The sequence below is a fragment of the Opisthorchis viverrini genome (assembly GCF_000715545.1).
Source record: "Opisthorchis viverrini unplaced genomic scaffold opera_v5_254, whole genome shotgun sequence".
Taxonomy (NCBI): Eukaryota; Metazoa; Platyhelminthes; class Trematoda; order Opisthorchiida; family Opisthorchiidae; genus Opisthorchis; species Opisthorchis viverrini.
In genome coordinates this window covers 53,195-75,893 of record NW_008751906.1, presented here as the reverse complement: position 1 = coordinate 75,893, position 22,699 = coordinate 53,195, and the positions used below count along the sequence as shown (strand labels likewise).

General features: G+C 46.0%; 1 protein-coding gene across 1 annotated transcript; it reads left to right on the top strand.

The window, feature by feature from the left end:
• Positions 1-1,398: 1,398 nt before the first annotated feature.
• Positions 1,399-19,954, top strand: T265_09002 (hypothetical protein; the record flags this gene model as incomplete). The annotated part of the gene is made up of 5 exons (XM_009174957.1): positions 1,399-1,554; positions 1,584-1,715; positions 14,108-14,256; positions 16,673-16,783; positions 19,616-19,954. The coding sequence occupies 5 exons, from the start codon at positions 1,399-1,401 to the stop codon at positions 19,743-19,745; spliced, it is 678 nt and encodes a 225-aa protein (XP_009173221.1).
• Between the last annotated feature and the right edge of the window lie 2,745 nt (positions 19,955-22,699).

Below are 22,699 nucleotides of genomic sequence, written 5' to 3'. Positions count from 1 at the left end.
CGAAACCAACCCAGAAAAATCACGCGAAGTCCTTGACCCTGGGTGGAGATCGTGATTCCATAGAAGACATTCGCTTATGCTTTTCGTTTCACCCCCTTTTCACTTGTATTTTCCCGTGGATTATCCCTGGAATGCATTATCGCATCATTTTTTCCACGAATAGCAACACACTTATGATTTTCTTCCTGCCAATCGGTTGGTGTGGGGTGTGTTGTAACGTGTTGAGAGAGCGAAATCGTGCGCTCCAGCGGGGGTACGGTCAGACGTTTCATGCGATGACGGATCATGGGGGCACGCATATCAAAATCAAAAATAGCTAATGATTTTTCTTATATTGATGGGTAACATGCCGCATCAGTGTGAACAAGGCATGCTCTTGGCTGAGTGTCTCCGAAGGAAGCCAGTTAACTTTCCAACTTATGCACATGGGTTCTGAATTTAGCCGAATCTAACCGAATCTTTGTCAATGGAGAGCAGTATTGCTGCGTGAGGCAGGAAAAACATCAGTCAGTAATGAAGTAGGTTAGCCAGTGAGTCTTCCGACCGGCCTAAAGGAATGAGGGGGCTGTGAGATGAGCTTCCTGGACCTGAAGAGCTTCTTGGGAGGCATTGAGCGAATGGTTGACGGGGTGTTATGATCCAATAACCACTTAGAGGTCAAAGTTGATAACTGTGGCACCCGGGCGATTTATTCCACTTGGATTTGACTGGGGAACATTTTACTGAAGCGAGGAGAAGGATTTACAGCTCCCCGTTAGATAACTTCAGCAGTGGCTGACTAAGAATAAGAAAAGTCGGCTAAAAATTTATATAGTTTAAAAAGAATTGTGAAGGCAAAAAGGGTGGTAGTATATAGAAAATAGTCAGATGGAAAATAGTCAGATAAAGCATATACACGCGTGACGAAATGGGAAACTTCCTTTGCGTGACGCTAAATGACGAGTGGCTTTCAACAGTTTAGGTGTACTTGGGATTTGTAAGACTTTCGTAGAACTGATAACATAAACAGCGATACTGCAGGCACGACACGGCATTTTTCGCTTCCCATTTTCAGGTAAATTGCACTCGCTGGAAGAAAAGAACGAAACCAACCCAGAAAAATCACGCGAAGTCCTTGACCCTGGGTGGAGATCGTGATTCCATAGAAGACATTCGCTTATGCTTTTCGTTTCACCCCCTTTTTCACTTGTGCCTTTCAGGTGAACGACAGCCACTGACCGACAAGAACAAAACCGACCCGGGAGACTTGGGCAAAAGCCTCGATCCTGTGTATCAATCCGTGAATCCGTAAACTGAACACCCCACCAAGACCGCCGCGTCTTTTGAGTCTATTCGCCGGCGTTTGAGTGACACGTCTAATAGCGGCTCTTGATACGGTGTGACTAGGTTTCGATAACCATGCCGGGAAATGAGCTTTCGGATATGTTTCACAGTATTCCACTCATCACACGATACTGGTTCTCCGGCACGATTTTGTTTTCACTCCTCGGAAAGCTCGGCATAATTGATCCAATGCGGATGATTTTATTTTGGGATGGTGTACATAAGTACGAGGTAATCAGTGTTTACGTCTAACCTCGCAGATATGGCGACCCATCACAGCTCTTCTGTTTTATCCCATCAACCCTTCAACAGGATTTCACTTTCTGATTAACCTGTATTTTTTGTATTCGTACTCCTCAAGATTGGAAAATGGTAAGTTTCGCTTCCCACAAGTGATTCTGCAGGACTTTTCTTTGGGCGTACTGCTGACTACCTCTTCATGATATTGTTCTGCTGGTTCATGGTAGTGGTATCCTTTTTCATGGAGCATTGCGTCTAACCAGTTCGGTTATCATCCGCTAAGGTGTACTCTGCCCGTCTCTGGGACCCAGTCACATTCACTCTCTTCTTGTGGACCACTGTCAGGTTGATGAAAGGCGGTCGAGAATTCTTTGTATTTTAACCACTCCTGTTTCCCCACAACTCTTCCGAACCCCAAACGACCCGTAGAACTTCTTGTAATTTAGTAAAAATTGGCGAGTCTAATACAGCCTAACGATGGCATAGTTTGCTGCTCATATGATAGCAGCTAGTTCGTTCACCTCTTTGGCTCGGTTTTTTTCTTCACACACATATCTGCCCCAGTGACCGAATTTTCATCTACACACTTGAACTTTGGCATTGCAACGGTAGCAGTGGGTTACAGAGATTTATGACCATGTTCGGTAACCTGAGTTTTGCTGGTGCTGCAAGCCCTCTGCCTAGGAACCAGAGCGTGTATCATCATGAAGTGGCTGCAAGCCTATAGACAAACAACCTTTATATCACGACGGAGGTATGCACTGTGATCAGATAATACTACTCAAGTAGCTGTGAAGACTTCATCCCCACCCCCAGCACATACGTAACCGCACTGTAAAGGCGTCCGGTCCGCTTCCTTTCTCCTGCAGTGCAATGCGAGTCTACGTTTCCTTCAGATTGCAAGTGTCGCCTAAAGTTCTACGCACTGACGGTGTTGAACTGACGTAGCCATGAGTCCTACAAGTAACTCTACTGTCATGCGACATCCAACGTGCAGCGTCACCAGCGGAATCACTGTGTTTGTTGCATACAGTGGGAATTTCAAGCGAAAAGGAGCTACTTCTGACACCTTTTCCTCTCACATACGTTTCTTCCACTCACTCAAACTCACTAACGATACCCTAATTGTTGGCTCATCCGCTAAGATCAATGCCCCTTCTAGTCTTCTGTCGGTCTTCGTCGCGATCTCAGCGGATCTGTCGGCATCGACAGCCTTAAGCAATTTTATACCAGTTTTGAAGCTTTGATACTGACTACTTTCAATGTCTGAAGCAAGCAGGACAACAGACTACTCTTGCTCGCAAACCGGATTCGTTTGGATTTAATATGTGCTGCACAGTCGTTGGATAAACTTCAACACTTCAAATGTTCCCTGTCGCACACTTCTGGCATTGAGGTGCCGCTGCGGCAGGGTGTTCAGGGATATACGTCACCTTTGGTCACCGGGTGGGACAGTCCTTGTTTGACTGGGCACTATTTACTGGTCGTCCGTGTGTGGTTCATCCGGCAATGTTGACAAACGAATGTCGTGAGTGGTATGTTGGTCGTCTGTTAATCGTGTCCGCTCATGCCAGGACTGACTAGATCTGCCACTACCATTGAACCTGTATACCAGGCTAAAGTACGGTCAGTTTTGCTGTATGGCAGTGAGACAGCCTCCTGGAGCAGCAGACCTCAGACGTCTTCAGGTGATCCATCACCGTTATCTCAGAAACAGCTCGTACGGGCGAATCCGTGACACCATAATTAACGAGTGTTTGGTTGTGCAACGGGAACTTCAATCGAATGGTGTGTCCAGCGCCAAAATCTGCGGTGGTTAAGGCATGTATTGCGCATGCGGAGCCATCGTTTATCGAGGGGTACTGTTTTAGTTCCCAATTTAGAACAGCACAAGTAAAAAAGGTCGACGAACTTTTACCTGGCAGTGGGTTTCGTAAGGAATTACGAAAAGTCAGAGCTATAGCTGTGTAGCCCTCCAGAGTGGGGACCGTGTGTCTGGTTGGAAACGCTGATAGATGTCAGTAGTGTTCTTGTTAATTTCCGTCCAGTGTCTCAGTGAGTGCCTAGAGGTGTAGGTGTTTCAGAGTCACTGTAGACTAGCATTAGCTCCTTTCCCTTGCCACTTACTCTTCAAGGTTGGTCTTGCAAATAAATTGTGGCTGTGTGACTTCGGAACAGTGCTAAACACTGGTGTGCTATCGATAATAATAAAGCTGGTGATGATGAATGGGTCGTAAAATTACTCGCGGTGTACCCGTATGTATCGCACAGCTTGCATTCGTATGGGCCACCGTTTTGGCATGCCCGAGGTAATGTGCGTGATGTATATTCTCCGACATCCCCATCCTGTCCAGGTAAAATACTGACTCATGTCACACTTTCTCACTGAAATAGATACGTGTTTCGAACCTTGCCCACAATGAGTCATATGTTATCCGTGTAGCCCATCAGGAAGAAATTTCCGCTAATCCTTGGCACAGACACTGAACTGCGCTGGTTCCAGGGTTGGACCTCCTCCATTACTACTGAACTCTTCCCATATCTGGTTGCGCTATCGTACAACTTTCTCACGTTGTGCCCCGAACCAGAGGAGCAATTTGGGATGGCGTAGTTTTCAGGGAAAAGAGAAACCATCTTTCAGAACCTGTATATTGTGTTTCATGTATGTCCGGATGACGTTTATGTCCGTGGATTGCGATTCACAAACGACTTATTTCAAAACTTTTCATCTCCAAAGTTATATCCCACATTTCACATCTTGGTGTAAATGCATAGGTGGGGTTCTGCGATTTAAATGACTCAGTAGGATAACGTGGTCCCCTTTTTCCGGATGTGGTAGTAGATACAATTGGCTTATTTCTGACTCTCCGAGCGGTAGAACCAGGTTGACGTTTGAGGAATGTAGGGTCCATCTGGTTGCTTTCGATACATGCCGATGTGAGCGCAAATCCGAGACTGGCCCTGAATTCTATGCGTACAGGCCGTCATTGGTTGACGAAATATCAAAGTCGAGAAATACACTCATCTGCAAATCAATTTGGTTTTCACGGGAGACTCAATTGAATCTCTCGTTTATGATGTTCTCCAGCTGAATGTGCTGCACACAGGCCGCCTCATGATTCAGTTGGCACGATATTCGAGATATCGCAGTATATTTTCATAAAGGAAACTACTCACAAGGTTGCTGAAAACTCTTCGACACCCCGCGACCGGTTTCGCCCTTCTTGGGACTCAGCAGGTAGGCGCAGTCCCCGAGTTTCCTTTAACCTTATGATCTGCTTGAACCCAAATTGCACTGTTTTCGAGAAATGCACTCATTTGCAAATCAATTTGGTTTTCACGGGAGACTCAATTGAATCCCTCGTTTATGATGTCCTCCAGCTGAATGTGCTGAATGCTCCAAGAAGGGTGAAACCGGTCGTGGGCTGTCGAGGAGTGAGTAGTTTCCTTTGTGAATATATCAAACTCGTTCGTTTGCAAATCGTTAGCGGCAGAGGTGAATTCGGCTCTGGATTTTGACGTAAGTCGCCCGTATACCCGCAGTCATCCCCGCTCTACCGTGCACCAAACTCCTTCAGGATCACCTGTAGTAGCAATAAGAGCAACAATATATGCATTTTGGATGCGAGGTGTTTATGTCTTCCAAAACCGCTGAGTTAAACATCAGTATCGGTTTGGAGCAAGACGCCATCGTCGGGATTGACTTAACCTCCTTTGTAAAGCGCACGCAACACGTAACCGGCACGCAACAGCTAAGCTTAGGCTTCTCACCGTAGAGTGGCTTTTTGTGCAGGACGATGAAGGACGGCAGGGAAGCATCAATGTTGAATTGATGTTATGCTGTCGGTGATGATGATGATGATAATGATGTACAGGAAGAGATCTCCACTGAAAGCTCTGGCTTGGCTGTCCGGCTGGGTGACAGAGAGCTTCCCATTAGGATCGACTGTGCCCTATCCTATAGGTGTTCCCGTCAAGCGCAAAAAGGAATCACAACCCCTCACAGGAAGGCCAGAAGGCTTTGATGTGCTCAACTTGAAAGTAGCCGCTTTTATTTCCCACTGCCACATCAAAACCATCCTCTGCTTTTTCATGCTCTCGTTGTGTACGTACTGCAACCGGTCAACCCCTTGCTATAGTACACAGACAGCGGTGATCATATGTCTGACGACGTTCTAGATCTTCAGATCGGTGGGCTCAAGTTTCGCAGTCAGATTAGGACTGCTTTCGAGGTCGCTTTGTGGCCCGAACTCTGAACTCACTGGTACCGACCTGGACTCCAAGGGCAACACACTTTTGTCTCCTGCCTTGATGATGCGTGCATTGAATTCATCTGTCAAAGCGTAGTCAACTTGTGCAGCAACTAAGATGAGTGAACCAACTATAGGACTCAGGCTCCTCATTGTGGTGTTCCGAATGACTACATACGAGCGTGAATTCTTGAGGATCTTGTACCTTGGAGGCGACCAGATTTGAATAAATGGAGCGAAAAATATTCACAAACACCGAGGGAGGTCTTCGTACGCCATGTAGAAGAGCCAGTTGGAATGGGATGCTCCTGAAGCAAATCCACTACGGTTTAGCAGCTCTATGTGTTACGGTGCTCAGGCACTTGATGTGAAAACGTGGTCGATGCGCATGGTCGAAATCCTACTTGATGCTCTCAGATTTGCGTCTCGCATGATGAGCTCAGACGCCGGACCATCACCGAGGCTGTTAGCCATACCTCAGTGGTTAGAGCGCTAATTTACTGACTGGAAGGTCCGCACTTCGAACCCGGTCTCAGCATCTCGACTTCTATCTAGGCTTGGGCAAGCCGACAATTATCCCAGCCCTCGTGCTTCCTTCTGGTGGAATGGCAGTTAGACACCGAAAGGTTGTACAGTCAAAAGTTATCTACATTTCTGTTGCGCCACTCTGAATTGGGCACGGAAAACAGCCCCTATGGGAAACAGTGGCTCCGCGTGCGCAACACAAGACCTAACCACAGTTTTCGGTGCTGAACACATTTTTCGATTGCAGTACCTGTTGCACAATCAAAAACCCGCTTTTTAATTGTCTTTTTGGCACCCGCTTACGTGAGCGATGGTTTTAAGACAGCGGTTATCAAAGACCTGAAGACGCCTTGGTTACGTTGCTTGCAGAAACCGCGCCTCTCAGCCATACATCAAAACAGCCCGTACTTTCAGCCCTATGCACGCATCTCTTCACGTTCGTGCCTCCTGAGCAATCTCGTTGAGAACAGACGGGTCAGCTGAGTCGAGTCCACCATGGTGTGACGGTTTTTGCGCCCCCGTTACTCACTGAGCTATAATGGGTGGCACTGCCTCATACCAGAATGATCAATGGTTAGAGTTCTGACCAACACAGTTCTGTGGCCCTCCAGGTTGGAGGTTGAAACACGTGTGGTGACTTGTCCCATAAAAATGGTAATGTGCTCACTCAAGCCATATAGCACATTCTCGTGGCCAGGCTTTTGAGCCAAAGGTTTTGGACCGAGGACGGTAATCGTTCTCCTGCGTAGATGTGACCTTGGGTGAATGCTCATCCACATACAACCGTGGTATCTACAACCAACAATATTCTCATACCACCCCTCCCGTCTCGTGATGTCGTCATCTAGGTAGCTTCACTTGGTGCGTACAGCAGGGCGGGTAAGCGAAAATTGCTACTTATCGCTCCTCACCTCTTTTTCCTGCAGATGTCTTCCAACCTCTACTACCTCATTATTAACTTTCTTCATGTACACCCATTTATCAGGACTTATAATTCCGTCGGTTTTAGCCTCGGCATCTGCGCTCAGCCAGTGCTGACAGCCTCAGGCATCGCAAAATTTATATTCAAGTTTAGATTTCTGATTTATTTTGATGTTCGCACCATCGACCAAGCTGGACAACAAGCTACTGTTTATTTCACGCACGACTCGGTTGATACTAGTGTGTTCTGTGTATCCGAAACAACAACTCGAGTTGCTAGCACACTGGTTGAGCTAACTGCCCTGTCACTTTTCACTCGCATGCAGAATCCGCTGCGGCAGGATCTGTTCGATATGGTCGTTATCGCCCCAATTCACTGGGCGGAAGGATCTTTGTTCAACTAGATACCAGTTGACAGTGGATCCTGTGCAGTTCGTCTGGCAGCGTCTGTAAAGAAGCCTCACAAGTGGGAAGTTAGTCTCCGTTTGTTTGTCGTGTCTGCTTACGTCTTAACAAACAGTAGCTCCAACATCAAATGCAATTTTTGTGGCGTCTCGAATACCATGTTCAGTGGGCTGAAAGCTCAGATATCGTTGTACTTGCCGTTCATCTTGCTTACGTCTTAACAAACAGTAGCTCCAACATCAAATGCAATTTTTGTGGCGTCTCGAATACCATGTTCAGTGGGCTGAAAAGATAGATATCGTTGTACTTGCCGTTCATCTGAATGCACAAGTGGGCAGACTTAGTGCATCTGGGTATCCATTAGGTGATCGATATGGATGCACCCTGGACTTTGAACCTGCAAATCTTCACGGATTTTGGGGTTCATGTGCATACATGCTCTAAAACCCCACCGAGTTTTTTGTCCGGATAACCTACCACCAGCTTTGTTCAAAGATGGGATTGAAGTCCTCAGTCACCGCTCGTGTGATCTGTTTGTCTGTATCTGAGAAAACGACGGAGAATCGGTGCTGGTGCCCAGTTTCAAAAAAGGGGTCTGTGGCGAGTGCGGTAATCAAAAGCGCATCAGCTTGACCCAGGTGGTAACGAAACTCCTGACATCACTTTTCCTTCGTCTTATATTGGCTCGTGAAACTGACTCGAGAGCAGCAAGCGGGATTTCGTCCCGGTATGGACTGCGTTGACCAAACATTCTCACTGTTAGATTCCAGAACAATGCCAAGCATGTGAGCGACTCACACTTTAGTATTCCCTTATTTTCAGGGCACACTCAACTCAGTCTAGTCTGTTTAACTAGTCTGTTTTCCGTATCACGCCTGCCCAGCACGGGATGCCGCGGAAGTTTGTGAACATAATAATTTCTTGGTATACTTAGACTCCCGGGTGTATGAAAATACACGAACCGGTCTCCAGAAATTTCCCTCCACAAAGTGGTATCCGTCCTGGATACCCACTCTCTCCATGCCAGTTTAATTTAATGGACGAGGCTGCGAGGGCAAGATGGCCCCGTAGTTAGTGTTTACTGACCGGAAGATCCGTGGTTTGAATCCGTCCTATGCATCTCGACTTCTCCTGTCCAGGCTTGAGGAGTGTTGCATTATCCCAGCCCTCATGCGTCGGGTGGCATGGCAGCTAGGCACTGTAAGGGTGCTACAGCTGGATGACTACTTTTTTTAAAATTTATGGAGGAACTGATAAGAGGATCGCTGATCGGTCTTTAGAACCCTGTTATTTGAGTAGCTGCAGACGAAGACCTTGTCGGTCTGGTATATGCAGACGGCATCGTTCTCGTTTTCGGGGAGGAGGCACAGGAGTTTTTGGCTGAACTGACCAAATTATTCCGTCCCTTGGCATGCGCTTTCGCCCACAAGCTGCAAGGTCATGCTGGACGTGTGGTCACTGAACACGTCATTCGTAATCCACCGAGAAGCACTCGAGGTCGTGAAGCGTTTGAGGTATCTTGGAAGTCGTATTAGTTCTGATTCTAGTGTGACAATTGAGGTCATCTACCCCTCAGCTGTTGCACCCTTTTGGTACCTAACTACTGTGCCACTAGAAGAAAGCACGAAGGCTGGGATACTCCCAGATTGCCCAATCCTAGACAGGAAAAGCCGAGAGACATAGGTCATTTTCGAACCACGGACATTCCGTTTAGTAAATTCGCGCTCTTATCACTGAGCCATCCCGTTCCAGTGAGGTCAACGCACGAATCTGCAAGCCTTGAGTCGTGTTTGCTAATTTGAGACACCTATGGCGTCAACGCTTTATATCCCTAAACCTAAAGGGATGTGTGTATTAGGCTACAGTACGCGCTGTCTTGTTGCATAGCTGTGGAACTTAGCATTCTCGAGCAAAGGGCCTGAGACGTCTTTATGCTTTCGACACTCTTTTCTCAGATCCATAGCTGGTGCAGGTTGGCGTCTACGAATCCGTAACGAGACAATTAGACAGCGAGTGGTCGGTTACTCCGCGGGGACTTCTATCGGAGATTGTATCCAGCATCAGGAACCATATGTTGCGCATGCTGAACCATCATTTGCCGAAGAGAGGGCTGTTTTCTGTGCCTAGTTCAGACTGGTGGAGGCAGGGCATTGTTGAACCTTTGACGTGGGATTGGGGTATGAGAGAGATGACGGAGTGTCCAGGTGCTGTCGGTGCGACTCGCCTTCCAGCAGGGGACCGCGTCATTTGCCGAAGAGAGGGCTGTTTTCTGTGCCTAGTTCAGACTGGTGGAGGCAGGGCATTGTTGAACCTTTGACGTGGGATTGGGGTATGAGAGAGATGACGGAGTGTCCAGGTGCTGTCGGTGCGACTCGCCTTCCAGCATGGGGACCGCGTGGTTAGAGACGTTGCAAGATATGACTGATAGCTGATTTCCATGGCGTTCTTGTAAGCTTCTATCCAGATTGTTTTAATGAGTATCTGGAGGTTTAGGTACTTCGTAATGCTTCTGATGCGCCAGCACTGATTCCCTTCGGCATGCACTTTTATTGTTTTCACAATATGATTTTTAAATAAATTATGGTTGTAAGGCAGCGAACCATCATTCTTGAACAAAGATGTGATACTGTCCATAGTGATGACTGTATTCGCTGCCACCAGAGATTCAACAGTGTTGTTACTGTCGGCTGTAGTCCGCGTACATTCTGTACATCGGTTCCGGCTGCTAGTGGTGTAGTAACTAGAAGTGCGTTGCTATACATTGGTTGTGGTTAAATTTAAGAGTTTCAGAATACTTTTATTGGGAAGGAGTTTTTGGGAGTTGAAAATTGTGTATTAAGGGCAATAACTGGAATATACGCACCACTGATCGCCCGACTACGCCATGCCTTCCGTTGTCGCATGATCTCAACGTGTTCCGCCTCAGTCGTCATCAAGGGAGTGGAGACAACCGCCGGCGCAGCCGGATTAGCTGGTGCTGGTTCCATGCTTGATTGTCCCGGCTCTTGGCGATCGGGTTCCCTGTCCACAACAATAAGAAGCACTACAGCATCGTAAGCTCGACCCTCACTGGGAGTGCCGAAACTTGAACCTAATAAATGTACCCACCAGATTGCACAGATAACGATCGGTCAGTTTTCACACGCTTTCGGCACACAAATTTCATGCCGCCTGAGGGAAGCACGAAGGCTGAAATACTGTCAAGTTACTGAATTCGAGACAGGAGCAGTCGGGACGCAGAGGTGGGACTCGAACCACTGGCCTCCCAGTCAGTAAGTTTGCAGCTTAGCTTCTGAGGTAACTTTAGCTCAGCCTCCAGGTTAGTGTTCTAGCCTCTATCGATGCTTTCGGCAGTATTGTATCACATCAACAGTGTATTATAGCAACACCCTTTTCATCATCATTTTAAGGTCTTTTGTGGTTTGCTCATAGAACCGTAGCACGATTCATCCAAACAATGGGCTTAATTCTACGCAAACGCTTGCTACCGTTTATTTATATTCAGTCGACGGCTCGTATTTCGCAAAGTCTGACAGCAACCAGTGCGAGATTAAATCGTTCTGAACTTATACATTCCTGTAATGCAAAATTCCTTAGCTGAATTTCTTCCAGATCGTTGGATTCATGGCCTCATTTTACGTGAGTCTGTTATCTGTCATCTGCTTGTTTCGGTGATCTAGCTAGGCCTCATTATGACCATTTGATCGGTCGACTTTTTGCAGTGGACCGATCTGTTCATTTTCCGTGGTATGCGTCTATTGTTTTTTTTTCTGTTTGGCGGTTAAGAATCACGTCAACTATTGATATGTTGCCGTTCCAAGTACCGATGGTGTCGATCGTGGTGATCGTTGTTACTAAATGTGTGCAGTATCTGTAATTACATGGGATTCGGTCAACTTAGCGCTTACACTCAAATTTAGAACTTTTATGCCAATGTATTTCGGGGTCTGTGCACTCAACAATGGGACACCGCATGAATTCAGTTAGACCCTTTGCGCTCATCGCACCTAGTGGATGTGTGAACTGACAACCTTCATGATAAAGCGCCGTAAAACCCCGCTCAGAGAGTACCGCCAGCGACGTATGACTTGAACTTCCAGGCCACACAGGATCAGCTTATGTACTTTCAGGAGAGCAAACCTGGAAGCTTCAGTCTTCCCACGCAGGACTGATGCTTGCATGTTTATGCAAGTGATTGATATCAAGATTACATACTGAAATGGATCAACCTCCCATTTGGGCTGTTTTTACGGTATAACAAAACATGCTTGTGGCCGTTGCCTTATGTCACTAGAGGAGGACGCTGTAGAAGGGAAAATTATATTTCCAACTAACCCTATTTTCACTCCTTACGCAGGTCCTGTAACCGGTCGCTTATCAAAGTTTATGCTTACCCAGATCATTCTTAGTGTAAAAACCACTTTTCGTTGCCCTAAGAACTTTGCAAAGTAACTCGTACAAAGGAGTGTGTGTGGTGAACAATAAGGGGCAGAACACGAACTTTACAATTCTGAAAGTGTCTATCAACCCGTGGCTAAATCTTATTCACTGGTTGACTACCCAGCTGTGTATTTAATCTGTGGCTATATTTCTTCGACTCTAAAGGTGGAACAACTTCTAAACCCGGCAACTTGAAAGTGATTTGCGAAGCGCATAGAAAATTTCAGTAAACAAGGTGAAGTCAGTGAATTACCCTCATTCGCAAATTAGGATGGTGCCACCGGGAGGTCCGACTGAATCTTTCGTTTAGGATACTCTTCAGCTTAATGTGCTACACAGAGGCCGTTTCATTTTTTAGCTGGTACGATGTGTGAGATTTCGTGGTATATTCGCTTGAATTACCACACTAGCTAAAAGCTACTGAAAAGCTTTCGACAGCTCAATACCGGTCTCGTCGTCGGGGCTTCCCAACTAAGCATAGTACCCGACTTATCATGGAAACTGGGATTCAGTTGAATTTATTTTACGCATGGGTGTGTTTGGCCAGTTCTAAGTGGAACATAAAATTGATGGAAAGTTGGGAACCGCGCCAAGTTGGCGAGTTCCAACAGGGACGAAGCCGTTAGTGGGCCTTCGACCTTATGAGCAGTGTGTCATGTTAGGCAAGCTGGAATATTCATATTCTAACTAAGTAACATAGTCCTCGCCTCCAACTTCCTAATAGGCAGATATGTGATTAATGAAGCTGCGGCATTCTGCAGCACAGTCTAGCCGGATTAATGTAAATAACAAGCATAAAACAGTCCTTGGTTCACTTTGCAGCCGACACACAAATGTCACCAGAGCGTCATTCGTATCACGTTTGTTTGGATTGTAGTCATGTAGTGTCGGTGCTGACTGGTGAACGGCTATAATCTGCAACCCATACAAGTTCTCCGCAGTAAATGAAGTTGATTACTGACCTGGAAGTGACGTGGAAATCAACAGCGTAAGACTGGCGAAATGGACCAATCGCAACTCAGGTTTTCCGTCACACCACAAATTTACAAAGTTTAAAAGTTATCGGTATCTTCTTTAATAATGATGATAACACCAGCGTGAGGAAAACCATATCAACGTATTCGGTCAAAGTCCTGTAATAAAGGGATGAAATAGTGGAAACCCAGTGCTGGCGTACCACAGGTATTCGAGATGTCTGCAAATTGCAACGCTAAAGGCGCACAGTCTCATCTGATATCCTAGATATATAATGAAAATCTATTCTTGGTTAACAGATTCATTTTCCTGTATTCTTCATGCGAGTTTTAAATGGAGTTTTTCGCTGCTATTAATCCACGATCTCTAGCATTCCATAATACCGCCTCTTTGTAAGGAGCGCAATCTCCAAAATAAACTCTTCAACTTTTAGCCAACCAGTTCTAAACGCCTGTCTGACAGATCATTTTTCTGTCATTGTTAAGGAAATTGTTAAGGGAATGTTTGTTGTTTGGACATTACTTGGGAGAGGAGATTCGTCGTAGAATCAATCTCTGGAATACCTAAACTATTTCTTTCCCGGAGTTTTTTCGTTTCTGGAGGTTTCTAATCCAAGTGTAGCATTGTCGGATATCCTCCAGCTGCAAAAATTGCTGCTATGGTTCAGCTCAATGCCAGTGGCATATGGCGTACCTCTCATCGTCGAGTACTACATTCTCTCATGCTCCACGTTTTCGTGTGCCATTTGAGCTTTCATGCCGATGTGTGTGCGACTTCTAATTTAAGTGTATAAAGAAAGTTGCCCCATTTACTGTGCTATTATATAAGACAATTGGCTGGCTTATGTCAGTTATATGTGGGTGGTGCGCTTAAGGAGATTCGCTTGTCGCCGTCAGTAACCTCACCACTAACACTGTGCATTGAAACGCAGGCGTACTATAAAGGATTATCGAAAAGAAAAATTTCCGCTCTTGATGCGGTTATTCCGTTATTCGTCCACCCCTCTGTACTTTTTGTTTCCCTCATAGTTTCTGTTGGAACCAATGGTACTAACTGTCATCTACATTTGGAGTCAAATGAATCGCGATGTCATTGTGCAATTTTGGTTTGGCATGCAATTCAAAGCAATGTACTTTCCGTGGGTTCTGGTCATATTCAACCTTATTGTTCGTGGAAGGTAAGGTTCAGTTTATTTGTCCAGTTGCCCAGTACTCCTCTTGTCCATAGCGGATATAATGTATCTCATGCTGGCCTTAGGAGATGAAGTCTAGCCGAAGTATCTAAAGGCGATACTTTCATTTTTCTCGTTTTAGCCCAGTTACGTGTAAGCGTGATCCATTGGAAACTTTGTTCCACAGGTCGTGAAACCTCTACTTCTACGACAAGCTACCGAGAGTTCGGAAGCGAAAATCTAACTTAATGAGTATCTTCAGGTCCACAATGAGACAAACCCCCGATATGCACCATGTCTTGATTCAGGAAGAGGTCCCATTGTGATCAGTTCGTTTCCTCAGAATGACGTGGGCTGAAGTGGGGCACTTCCGTTCATCAGTTTCAAAGGCTCCACTTAATAACAATATCCAGCTGAGATGGCTTTAGCGAATTTACTGACGGGATGGTCCGTGGTCCAACATTTGCCTCTCGACTTCCTCCTCTAGGCTTGGACAACCTAGCAATATTCCAGCCCTCATGCTTCTTTCGGGTGGCATGGTAGCTAAACACCGAAAGGGTGTTGCAACCGGACGACTTGTTTTTTAATCTTATTCAGCTAATCTGGATTGTGACCCCCTGGAAACGCGCTGAAGCGATTATTTGAAGGATTAATGACAGTAAGGGAAACTGTGTTCTTAGCTTTTATGATCTGTTTACTCGAACAAATGAACACGTCTTCGTCGAGATCAGCAGATCCATTCGATACTGGAGAAGTCATACCAGCAGACAGCCACTATGATAGCGCTCGCAGATCGCTCAAACGGATAAACAAGAACCAGAAGAATGACAGAAGGATTTCTGTGGAAATAGGAATACAGAGGGCTTTTGCTGCAGGAGCCAGCGATGTCCCATTTCAGCCGTCTCGAGCAACTGGTCAAAAGAAGACGATTGTAAAATGATTTTTTGGAAGAATGGAATAGCTATTGTTCCGCATAATCGTCGTGTTGACCGATGGGCTGAACAGTTTAAAGAGCAATTTAGGTAGCCTTCAACCCATTTTCTAGAAGAAACCAATGAACTTGAGCGGAACAACGGCAGTACCGACGACAGAAGTTCAACACGACAAAGAACCCAGTCCTCATGTTTTACACGCCGCACTTTTCGGGGAGGGTGCTTAAACCTCAGTTTGGGGTCTGATGATTCTACTACGTATGATTTGGAGTCTCAAGGACCTGAATCACTTGCTAATTTGCGTCACTTCTGGCGTCAAAAAGACCACTGGGTCTCAAGGATCGCGTGTAACAGGCTACCCTGAGGGCTGTGTAGGTGTGTGGGTGCGATACATGGTCTCTGAGGACAGGTGATGTGAGGCAGACGGGCACTGGGTTTGGCAGCAGGTACTTCAGTCGCGGAAATCATCCAGCATTCATCAACCGCGGTGGCTTCGCCATGTGCTACTCATGTCGAAATACAACCTACCGAGACGAGTGTAGTTCTCCGTGCCTCCGAAATGTTGCAAACCGCGAGGTGGGCAACTTATTTCTTGGCAAAAGGGCGTGAAAGAGATAATGAAGAGTTTGGGTGTTTTTGGTTCGATACGCCTTGCAAGATACAGTTCTCGTGACCCCTCTTGCGTTTGGCTGGAGGCATTGCAAGAAGTGGCAACCGATCAATTTTAGTGGCGTTCGTTCCGTCATTCTCTTTCTAGATCGTCTGAGTGGGCGTTTGGAGGTGTAGGCACCTCAGAATGATTGTGTTAAGCTAGCACTAAATCCCTCCCCCGTCCACCTTTACTCTTTTCTTTACAATAAGGCTTTCAAATAAATCATGGTTGTACGGCAGTGAAGCATTGGTGTTGAACACTGATGTCATGCTGTCGATGAAGATGATGATTTTCATTTATAATAGCTCTACATGATGACAAATGCGGTCATACCAACCCGTATTCTACGATAGATTTTTTAATGGAGGGCTTTTTGATTTTAACACAAGCTATCACGGGAAAAAGTCATCAGACTAGGAGATTTGTCGAGTTTTTAGGGAAACGGGGAACCGGTCGGTAGAATCGTTTCTTCTCTGATTTGCGGGTAACATACTTGACTGCTTTCTTCTGCCTACTCATAAGCAATAGTAGCATGGAATAGTTATGGCCCGATTATGTTGTGTTGCGTCTGCCATCTACTGATCAGTTTCTAAAGTCTTGTTCTTGTCTGCACTACTGGGAGGATTTAACTGGACCGTTTATGACTACACAACGACTGTGAAAAAATGCTCCAAAACTGTGCCCCAGCGGTCAAAACTGAATACCGACAGCTCACATCTAACTCGTCCTATGTGAACGGGCTACTCTGCTGCTATCCACTTCAGTTTATAGAGACGTCATCAAGGCTTTTTTCTCCTATTTGAATCATATTGTCAAACTGTTTTGTTTCACCCTCTAGCGTCCTGATGGAATTGACTGGAATTGTTGTGGGTCACATGTACTACTTCTTTACTTCGCAATACCCACAAGAACACGGAGGTCCAGTGCTCCTGAAGACTCCAAGTTTTCTGTAAGTCACTAGTCATTGCGGAAGCAATAAGTATGACGTGGGGTTTGTTTTATAAGCTTAACCTGAGGCCTCGCCTATTCTCAGTGCTGTGTTCTTTCTGTTTTCGTTCAAGATCACAACACTTGTGATTTTGGACTTGCTCTCTGCGCTGCTGCAGACTTCACACATCGTCCCGGCCTAGACCCACTGTTACTGCAACCGTTCCCCTCTACAATCGGGAAGTATCAGTCGACCTTGCAGCTCTTCGTCCATCGGCCTTTCCTTACAACCCCTTCACACCCATCGAATGATGCACTGCGATCAACCCTTTCCTATGATTACTTCCTTCACACCCATCGAATGATGCACTGCGATCAACCCTTTCCTCATGATTACTTGAAGTTACATGCCGTTGCGTATTTCTAGTACATTGTCATCGACGATAGTGGTGAATTTCAGTCTCTCCCACACAACTAACATCACCATCCTCGCGACAGTTCTCACTCATTTTACCCGATCAATGGGCAGATTGATACGCTTACGGTTTGGTCAGGTGTCTATGATGGTAACTGACTGATAGGACGCTTGTACTTGAAATTAGCTCTCAATACTAACTTACTGCTTGTGAGTCTGTTGCCGTAATACCTTATTCCTTAGAAGGAGCGAGCTCTTCATATAAAGGCCATGACAGCAGCCTGATAGGTCTGGCAATAAAGGTGCTATCACAGTATGAATTTTGGTGCAAAATTCCGCCTTTTTCCTGTTGGCCTACGGTGCTTTCTAAAATTCTGGTCCTGAGAGCTCTTCCGTGAATCTGAATACTACATGTTAAGTCGACCCCAACGATCAACGCTTTCGATATACATCTATTCGGATTTCATGGTCTTTTGGTCCCGATCTGGAATAACGCCCACATGTCGATCATAGGTTGAATATCTTTCTCTCGGGTTGAGCAACGTTCCCTTAGCAAGCCGAATACACCAATTCACCTCTACGGTATATCGAACGGGGCGCTGCTGTCCGAATTCGGAAGGTAGAAAATTCTGATCTACAGCATCTATTATTAGCAGAACGGAACATTTGCACGGAACTTAAATTTACAAGGGCGTCGCGAGCGGATTTCTGACGTATGTCGAACAACTGGTGGCCGGTACTGTAGTGCCCTTCCGCCCCGTTTAAAACATTACCTCTTGAGTACCACGGCAGTTGAGAATTCCCGTAACAGTAACCGCCCCCATGGAAAGCTTTCCCCTTAAAGGAACCTACCTCAACTCAAGGCTAGTTTGACCCCTGCTCATGAGATTTGCCTTGAATTTAATGCGTTTTGACATACCACCTTCCAAACTCAAACATAGACGACTCTTTGATTTATTGTGGCGCAAAATCCTCCCGAAGGCTTGGTTACGAAGTTTGTGCGCTGATCTTCCTTTCTGACAATGCTTAGATATCTGACCAATGGCATCAGAACAGTCGTTTCTTCAAGCGGTTTAGGATTGTATAACATAAATTTCATTTGTATGACAGCTCCCACCGATCCCTTTTTCTGTAGCCTGGCTGCGACTATTTTTGATCAGTCCCTTACAAGTTCTGATGATTAAATCCTTCCCAGAGGATACCATAGGTCTAAACAGACCACTTTGGCGAGTCTCTGTTGGCGGCTTATCGTGAGCAATAAAGCTGTTGCACCACCTAGATTTGAAAACGTAAATTGAGTTGATTGGAGGCATCCGTTTTAAAAGTGTGACTCTTCAGACAGCCTATTCTACTTTTGCCGTCTCCTAGAGGCCATTTCAAAGAACCGGTCGGTTTTTGTCGGAGGTGGTTCACGCTTGGTGCTGGAGAGAGTAAGGATGTATACCATGGGATTTCAGCTCATTGTTGATCAATACGAGAACCTCTATTACAATTCCAGCCGGCGGTTGTTTGACGGTGACTTTTTGAGGAAGTTATCCTAACTTTTACCTTAGTGACAGTGTTCCTTAAAGAGGATATGTGTCACATCACAGGCGATATAAGAAAGGACCATGATTTTGATGCGGAAGTTGATGATGCTCACACCGCTCTGAATGAGTCGGCGAATATGGGTTTCAGATGGATTGCTTGCCCAGTACAGTCTGCAGTGATGGGAAAACGCTGATTCCGAATGGTCTCGATAGCTTGGAGTATTCTTGATACGATCAATTGGACTATAGGCTTTAGATTGCTTGATCTGTGGTCGCACGAATCATGTTGCTATCGCATGGAAGAATTGGTGATATGATTGTCATTCCAGGTGATTCATTAATTTTTGCCCGACTATTACCAGCGGAACACTGTTCCGTCGTTCTTAGCATAATCGGCATCATCATCGTCGTCGTCGCCGGCCTCATCAGTATCCCATACGATGGGGTCGGTGATGTGGCCGTTGCTTCACTACTGTGCCAGTCGTGTGTTGACTTACCTGCTGAAAAACTAGTCGTCACTGTGCGGGGTTATTGAATTGACAAACTTGCATTTCTAATCAAGATTCGATGGAAAAATCGTATCATGCCAGCACACCGAGTATATAAAGGTTCGAAAACGTACTACTGAAAACTGCACCGGGACGGAAGTGGGGAAAGATCAAAGTATCAATGAAATTCTCAAAAATGACACTGATGGGCGAACTGTGAAGTGTCGGGGTTAAGTAACTTGAACGCGTTATTGGAAACTTCCATTTTGGATCCCATCTTGGTGGTGTCCCGACTTTCCACGGCTCGTTTATTTGCTCTTGTGCATTATTTTCAACCTTGCTTTTTATTGGGACGATCCGCTTCTTGTCAAGACTCCACGCCGAAAGAGTTCCTATCGAGTGATCTGTTTTGTTTATTTTAGCTACCGTCTGTTTCCGAATCAGGTTGGTTTCGTTGCCGGTTTTGGCCAAGCACCCCGAGCTAGAGAAGCACCTGCTGCCCCTTCGGCGCCCCGTTTTCCCGGTCGCGGGCAAGCCCTTGGTCATGAGTGATCGGTCATTTGACCAGCCTTGTTCTCCACCCAGGTCATCTACTCCCTCGTCAATGTACTGCACACTGACCTGTTATGTTTTCACAGCTCCTGTGCACTTGTGCGAACATACGGGTGCAACGCTGCAAATTTTCTTGTTCATTTGATTTCGATGCTGAGATGTACATAAGTGTCGTTCGGGTTAAGTAAACTGTTAGTTACCATGAGCGCTTTCGACTTGTGTTTGCTTTCTGCAACGCGTAGGCTGTAACCATATGATTATTTGGTTCGCGCATCTGAGATAGCCTTGTCCATTGTTTCGATATGATGTGCATCAAACTTATCCAAAACATGCAGTCCGCTATAAACCGTTAGTTACTTAACCACTGATAACAGTTTACAACCGATATCTGGCCAAGTCATTCACTGAGGCTTTCTTCTTGACTTATCAGCCAGGTGGTTGCCTTCATTTGGACACATTAAACTGATGCTTGAGTGATTCTCTGTGTTCGGCTATTTTGTTGCAAATATTCATCACCAGCCGACTATAAAAAAACCGTTTGCATTCTCAACAATAATGGACGTTGTGCCCCTCTAGCCTCGCTCCGTTTTGTTAGTGTACCTTCAACATCTTACATGACCGCGCGGTGTTTAGAACCAGGGGCGATGGTGCTACAAACGTCTCAGCAGATCTGACAATCGTCAGATGGTTTTAGCGACCCGCAAGCAGTTTATGAAACCCTCGAACAAGAACAGGTGGCATGGAGATCGGTTTCCTTGGTCCGAAGTAGTCGGATTTCGAAATATCAGACCAAGAGTAACATGGACACAACACAAATGCGGTGAGCAACTTTCAGCTAACAGCAATTTACAGTACCCAACAGGGTCATTGGGATTGAACCGGCGAAGCATTCTGGTTATAGGCTTTTCCAAGTCTAGAGACGAATTTCCCATCAACCGTATCGTGTGGTCAACTCCATCCCGTATAATTAGCTCAATGTAACTCCGATCAGGTGTCACCAACGCGTGACTTAGCTGATCGGTCGCGTGTTTTGGAGCAGAAGCGCTTGTATCCATCGCTGTTGGAAGTGCGGAAGTAAACCACATTTTCCTTCATTTAGTCCTTCCGCGACCCATCGAGTACCGCAGAGGCTCGGTGAATCTGCGTTCGGTTGGCCGGCAAACGATAGGCTTCCTGGCGATGGCGCCGGGAATCATGTTCACACGTGGCTGGAAAATTTTTTGGTATCATGGAGATCCAGAAGCGACTGGAATTACTCTACTGTCATGATACCAGCGTGCAACCATCGAGCAAAATCAGGTGGTGATTACTAGTGACAGAACCGTCTGAGTTGGATTCAGCGAATGACACGGTGCAATCCATGGTTCGTTTGACGCAGGTTGTATGGGTTTCAGAGTCTGACGAATGTGGAACTTTTTGACCGACGGTTTAGTCAGCGCAGCTAGGTGATAATTCATCCGGTTATGGTTGCCAGGTAGGTACACGTAATCGGGTTTTGTCAATCAGCCAGGAGTACATCGTTCCAGTCTCGTACAGCGTGGGTTGCTTACCACAATAGATACATCACTTGTGAACCCGGCACCAGTGTGACAGTGTGATCAGGAGCACCGGGATTCTTAAGTTGGCCAAGTGGGGGGGGAGGAACTCTTGCCAGCATTTTCACGGATGTATGTGAATTCGGCGGCTGGTCAGCACTTGTCAGTTTTCGCGCTTGTGTCTCATGGGTCTGTATATTGGTTGGAACTGTTGCAGGGGCGCCAGAAGGCTAGCGTTGTTCACTGTCAACCAAACAGAAATGCCGATCCCGTTCGGAATTGGTTGACTCCTGACTCACCTAAAACTGCCATCTGGGCAAGCCAGTCGGTATCGACTGGAGGTGGATCAGCCAGCTGTCAGAAAATTCTGTATATATGTTTATGATCAGCCTATTATCCTAGCCACGGAAGCACTCCAGGAACCGACTGCCACCGTAGAAACATTTTTCAGTGCCCAGTCATAGATAGTATCATGCATATATGCCACGCCATAATTCACAAGACAACACGTTGCCAATATGAGCGGCAGGCACGGTGGTGGTCCGCGCTGATTTTTCTGCTGAAGGTATGTTCAGTTTGCTTTGATTTGGGTGAACACCCATGTTGTTTTGCGTTGCAAGGTTGCTACAAGATGACATTTATTGTCGAATGCAACACGACCAAATCGTCAGCGTCACGCTGTAGGCGAATAATTACGCTGTGGCCCCACGCATGAAACCCAAGGCCCCTGTCTATGAGGAATCCGTAGTATGCCATAATAATTGCCAGCAGGAATGCTCATAACAGCGGTTTTGGTGTGCTTTATTACTCAACAAACGTGAAACATCACATGTGGTCAGCGAACAAACTCAATGCGAACTCAGGTCTACAGCGTTGGGGAGTGTCAGGTGCTTGTAGCTGAATGGCTTTCGTAGGTGAGGTATGTGGTCAGCGTCATTTGGAAAACTCTGGAAGTAAGCACTCAACGTCCGCCGGTATCATTTTGGCAGCTTACCTGGTTGCAAAGCGCTGGTGTGGAACCGAAATTGTGTATTACACAATTGTGTATCACATCGACGAACGATTACTTCACCTGATTCACAGGTTTAGCTGCTGAAATGTCGCAAGTAGTTAATAATTATTTCGTTTGATTTTCCGGTACCAATGGCGTTTTGTGTCCTCACTAATAGCTGTTCCCGGGACGACAATGATGCAACATGGGAGCATCAATAAGTTCCTTAATCGCACATGACAGTGAGTACGTGTTGGGGATATCAATATCCCCCCAAAAAACGCTGTATTTTTATGTGCTAGCGAGCTTCCGGCATCTTCAAGTTCAAACTATGAATAAATCAATGGCCTATTGATATTCCAAAAAAATTAAAATCCGACCACTTATTACGCGATACCATCTTTTTACTGACTTGGGTTCGGAAGCTC